Source organism: Mastomys coucha, unplaced genomic scaffold (assembly GCF_008632895.1).
Source record: "Mastomys coucha isolate ucsf_1 unplaced genomic scaffold, UCSF_Mcou_1 pScaffold23, whole genome shotgun sequence".
NCBI classification, from domain to species: domain Eukaryota; kingdom Metazoa; phylum Chordata; class Mammalia; order Rodentia; family Muridae; genus Mastomys; species Mastomys coucha.
Window position 1 is genome coordinate 92,407,923 of NW_022196906.1, and position 5,625 is coordinate 92,413,547.

Consider the following 5,625-nt stretch of genomic DNA (forward strand, 5'->3'; position numbering starts at 1 on the left):
AACTAAATTTCTTCTAACCATCCAACAAGACCAATCAATATTCATAGACTTTCCTTAGCTTACACTGGCCTTAGAGTTGACAGCCTAACACCAGTCTAATAAACTTTGTGCCAACGGCCTCCCACCTGTTGGGATTATAGTTGTGAGCTACTATAATTGGCTAAGAATTCATAGTTCTTTGGGTACAAATGATCTGTCTCATGCACATCTTGGTCAGAATATCCTAAATCTTGAATAGCAGAAGTTGACTGAATCAGCCCAGAAGAATACCTACAGATAGCTATAGACCAACCCCAGCACCAAGCATAGGAAACCTCCCTTCACATTGTTGATGAGGGGAATGGAGGAAACTCTCAGAAATAACATAGGCTATTGCTACTACCCTGGGTTACCTTCCAGAACTTCAAGGTGAGACGCGATTGCTAAGAAAATGTCCACACACTTTTTAGACGTGGGAATGGAGCTGGAACTAACCTGTGGAAGCCTTCTCCTTAAGGGCTGAGCTTTCATAGCCTTCAAAAGTGCCATGCAAGCTGCCAACGGAGAAAAGCAATCAGCAGTTCTAAGCAGCTGTAGAGCCTGTGAGCCGTAACAGAGACCAACATGGCAAGGTAGCACCAGTGGGTATAACGGATTTGTATCTTGGGAGCAATCAACAGCGGTCTCATTGCACTTCAAACCTGCTCGGTGTGAGGAAATTCATGCCCAGTACTGTAAGCCTCGCTGACTAACCGCAGCTAATGGGCCCGAGAAGACAACCCAGAGGACAGCCACCTTCCTCTAGCAGAACAACTTCTGGCTGCATTCCACATATGTACCCTCTATCCACAGATACAGGTAGCTTTCCACCCTTATCAAAGAAGCATCTTGCAGCAAAGATACACAGCACAAGTCCTACAACAAAAGCTCAGGGAACACCGTGGAAGAGGGTACAGGAAGAGTCGAAGAGCCAGGTGGGTTTGGTGATGCATACCTTTCATCCCAGCACTTGGGATTCAGAGGTAGAGGGATCTCTGTGGCTGCCATGGCTCTGTGGATGCTGAGGTCAGCCAGAATGATCTATATAATGAGTTTCAGGCCAGCCAGTAATACATGGTGAAACACTGCCTAGCCATAAATAAATAAATAAATAAATAAATAAATAAATAAATAAATAAATAAATAGTGCAAGCCAGAGAACTGGGTCATCTACTACAAGATAGTGTCTTCTATATATGACAAGAACGCTACACCCATGAAGTCTCAAAAAATATGGTCACCTAAAGAAGGCCCGCACAGCAAAAACACCAGTTGCCATGCCAATGTGGAGGAGGGATGAAAGGGATGAGGAACTGTAGGCAGTAACTGGCTGCTGAGAGAGAATCAGTCTTCAGAGATGAGTCCTATAGGTAGTTTATCTAAACCTGAGGGATCAGCCCTAAACAAATAAGCATCGAAGCAACACTGAATAGAATCAGCAGACTGCATTTATATATACATATATAGATACATATGTAGCAATTAAAGAAGAGGTCATAAATTTGAGAAAGACACAAGGGAGAAAAATGGCTAGAAATGATGCAAAAAAAGCACTCACATATGAATTCATACACACACCAATAATAATACAGATTTTTAGAGAGGGGGGCTGAAGAGACGCCTCAGCCATGAAGAGTACTTGCTGACAGTCCGCAAGACTCAAGTTTGATTCCCAACACCCTCACCTTGGCTCACAACCATCGGTAGCTCCAGTTGCAGGGGATCTAGTGCCCTCTTCTGGCCTCCATGAGCAGAACATGCAAGTGGTACAAGAAAGCCTGGCTGCATTCAACTCTAGGAAAAACATAAATCCACTTGTGGTATACGGCTACGATCCCAGTACTTGGGAGTCAGAGACAGAAGATTAAAAGTTCAAAGTCACGGTCTTCTAAATAAGAAGTCTGGGATGCATAGCATACAAAAGACTCTTTCTCCCTCCCCACCCCCCAAAACGGGCATTTTTAGTTTTGATTTTTCTTTTTAATTTTTTATTACATTTATTTTACTATGTGAATGCGTGTGCCACAGAGTGTCACCATGTAAGAATGAGATCAAACTCAGTTCATCAGGCTAGGCGGTGAGAGTTCTGTTGAGCCCTCTCTGGACCAAACTTGTTTTGTTTTATTTTGTATTTGTGCCCACGTATCACTCTGCAACTCATCTTTGCACAGATTTCCTTTACCTCGGCCTCCAGAACCAGGGATTTACGGGCGGGACAAAGATGACTTCAGGTGTAAGTACTTCACATCTTACATCCGCCCTGGCTACCTAGTAACCTATTCTCTGAATGGCACTAAAGCAATTTCACGTGGCATTTAACTAAGTATGGTTTGGTGGGGTGGGAGCAAGTTTCTCAGTGATTTTTAGAATGCCCGAAACCATAGAAGTTCTAATCTTGAGCCATCTTGAGATTCTATTCCGGGTGAGACAAACTGCGCAACAAGTTCTGCCTCCAATAGGTCAAAAAATGTATTTCCCAACTACAGCCAAGTCTATTGGCCAGCCTGACACCTCTGGGCGGAGCCTCCAGGCCTCAGGCTTCCAAAGGTGCAGCCTAGCCTGACCTTTTCCGTCGGAACTTGGGTTCCGGTTCATCTTTTGAAAGTTGATTGGCATCTAGCAAGTGACCCACCTTTCGTGCGCAATATCCACTGCGCCAAGCGCCGGGCTGCAGAGCACGAGACTGCAGCCGCTCCGCCCGCGCCGTCGCACACCTGCCCGCGCTGCACCCCGCACCCGCGCCTCTCCAGCCCCGCAGCTCCGTCCATCATGCTGCGCCCGAGGCCCCACAGCCCCAGCGCTGACCCCGCGCCCAGCCCTGCCAAGCGCCGCCGCCTCCACCAGGAGCCCGCGCGCCCCGAGCCCCTGGCTCAGCCCGAGCTGGAAGCGCCCGCCGGGCCCGCCACCAGCGCGCTCACCTCCGTGGTGTTCCTGGCCGCTGGCTGCGCCCTGCAGCTGTGCCTGGATGGCGTCGACCTGCTGCTGGAGCCTGAGCCCACTTCGGTCCTGCAAGTGTCGCTCCAAGGACACACCATCCTCCTGGTCCCCGAGGGACTCCAAGCCTCCACCTATTTTGGACAGCCTGGATTCGTGGCCACCAGCCCGCAGGGAGTCGCTCCTCAGGACGTACCCCAGGAAACCTGTGAGTACTTCTACCAAGAGGATGTCTGTGATGAGGGTGCAGACTTGGACTTCCTGGCGTCCTGGGCTAGGCCTCCAGATGGCCAGGCCGCCGGGAGCCTTTCCTCCATCACAGGGGTGCCCAGTCCTTGGTCTCAGGAGCCTGTCCCAGAGTCTTCCACTGGAGCGGAGCGATATTCTTTGAGGTTCATCTGGGAATTGGACAACTACCTGCTGGGACCCTCCCCTGGCTCAACATTGCAACCTCTACCTCCATCTCCTCCCTGGAGTCCCCAAGAGCAGCTTCCGCCACACACCCCCTGCTTTTCCCGCTCTCCCCGGACCCCTTGCAAGGCCCGGAAGCGACTGGTCTATGAATGAACTGCCCTGCACAAATCCTTAAGGGGCTTCTCTACCCCTAGTTGCAAGGCACTTAGTCGCCTGTGATCAGAATAAAACTCTTGCTGACCCAAAGGACTCTTTCCGAGGCCCTAAAGCTTCCTAGAAATCCAAGTGGTAAAATCCCCAGCACTCTCTGTTTCTTCTCTAACCAAGAAGTTAATAGGTGTCGTGTCTTAAGCTCATGGTGTCCTTTAATGTTCCCCATGAATTTTTGAGGATTTGGACACAACGTATCTACCTCTTTGTTGTTTCGAGCTGCTCTCCTGGAAAACTACCCAACGCCATGATGAACTATAACGGTTACCTTACTTGAACGTACCGGGTTCAAAGCCATCTCCAAAGCTTCTGGAATAGTCTGCCATTCCAGTTCCTTCATTATAAATGAGATTTATGGTGAATTTTGCCAGCTGTTTTCAGCATGCACTGGCATTTGCATTTGTTTTCTTTGTTTTTTTTTTTGTTTTTTGTTTTTTTTGTTTGTTTGTTTGTTTTTGTTTTTTTTTATCTTTGTTTTGCTTGTGTTTAGTCAGGTTCTCATTAGAAATCTATGGCTTTCTTAGAACTAACTATGCAGTAGAGGCTGGCCTTGAACTCACAGGGACCTCTACCTCCCAAGTGCTGGAATCTAAGGCTTGTGCCACTCTGCCAGGCTTGGGTTTCTTTTTATAGTATGTTCACATCAAGATTTCACCTAAACTGGTGGAAAATGTATACATTACTATTATTCCACATTATTTTTTTGTTTTAAATTCTGAACCGATTTTTTTCTCCTGCAAACCCAATTTGTAATGTTTTGTATGAAATTGTCATATTTATCTTGTTTTATAAAATAAAATAAAATAAAATAAACACCACTGGTAAAGGTGAGTCAAACGTCATCATAGCTGTTCAGATTTTAGCTGCTCAGTTACCAGCCTACTTTACCAAATCCCCTCTTTGTTCTTAGGCCAACCTCTGTCTGTTTGTTTGTTTATGTATTTATTTATTTATTGGTTTTTTTTGAGACAGGGTTTCTCTGTATAGCCCTGGCTGTCCTAGAACTCACTCTGTAGACCAGGCTGGCCTCAAAAGAACTCAGAAATCTACCTGCCTCTGCCTCCCAAGTGCCTTTAATTTCTTTTTGCATTAATATAGATTTAACCTAGGGTCTCACACATACTGGGCAAGCCCTGAAATACAAGTCCGTCCCTAGCTCTCTCCTTACTCTTTATTTTGAGACAGGGTCTCACTAAACTGCCCAGGCTAGCTTTAGAGTTATTGTGTAGCCCAGACTCCTTGAAAATGAAGTAGTCCTCCACGTGAGCCACCCTAGGAGCTGAGGTTACTGGTCAGAGTGTAGCTCTCACATACAGCTTTTTTTTAATTGTTTAATTTATCACTGATGTATATTTGAGTGAGTGTTTGAGATTTGTGTGTGAGCACAGGACCATGCGTGCCTTGGAATGTCTGCCACAACACACCTGTGACAATCACAGGACAACTTGGGAGTCAGTTCTTTCCCTCTACCAGTGACTCCGGGAATCGATTCGGGTTGTAGGGCTTGTAGAGTGAGTACTTCTACCCGATGACCCCAGCCCACCAGCCCCAGAAATATGCTTTAACAGTTCTAATCTCCATTATGTCTGCCCCGCCTTGGTTCTGTAAGCCTGAACATCCTTAGGACTTTATGCTTGAAAATGTTTCATTCCATACTCATTTTATTTTAACCTGAAATAGGAATGGCTGAATGGAAATCAATAGACAATAAACCACTGTATAATTCTTAAATGTACAGTGGACTCCAACACAATGCTGCATTCCAGGTACTGGTGGAAGAAGAAAACAAAAACTGGCTGGGAACCCAGAAATTTAAATAAAAGTGGACTGAATGGAGGGTCAGCAGTATCCAGACCAAAAACAAATAAATAAAAATCATTTTCACCACCGGGGCCTTTCTTTCCCTGCAGGCTTCCCTGCAGCTTCTGGCACTTTCTTCTCCCCTTTCGTTTGTTTCTGTCTGAAACTTCATCCATCTTGTTAGCATGTCCCTTGGACTGTCTTGAGGTGTCTAGCCACTGTCATGGAGGATGAGGTGTCTCTTCCCCA

General features: G+C 46.4%; 1 protein-coding gene across 1 annotated transcript; it reads left to right on the plus strand.

Moving 5' to 3' along the window:
* The first annotated feature begins 603 nt into the window (after positions 1–603).
* On the plus strand, positions 604–3,797 carry LOC116073692 (proline-rich protein 23A3-like). The gene is made up of 3 exons (XM_031345727.1): positions 604–611; positions 2,190–2,251; positions 2,639–3,797. The coding sequence occupies exons 1-3, from the start codon at positions 604–606 to the stop codon at positions 3,517–3,519; spliced, it is 951 nt and encodes a 316-aa protein (XP_031201587.1). The 3' UTR covers positions 3,520–3,797.
* Positions 3,798–5,625: the final 1,828 nt, after the last annotated feature.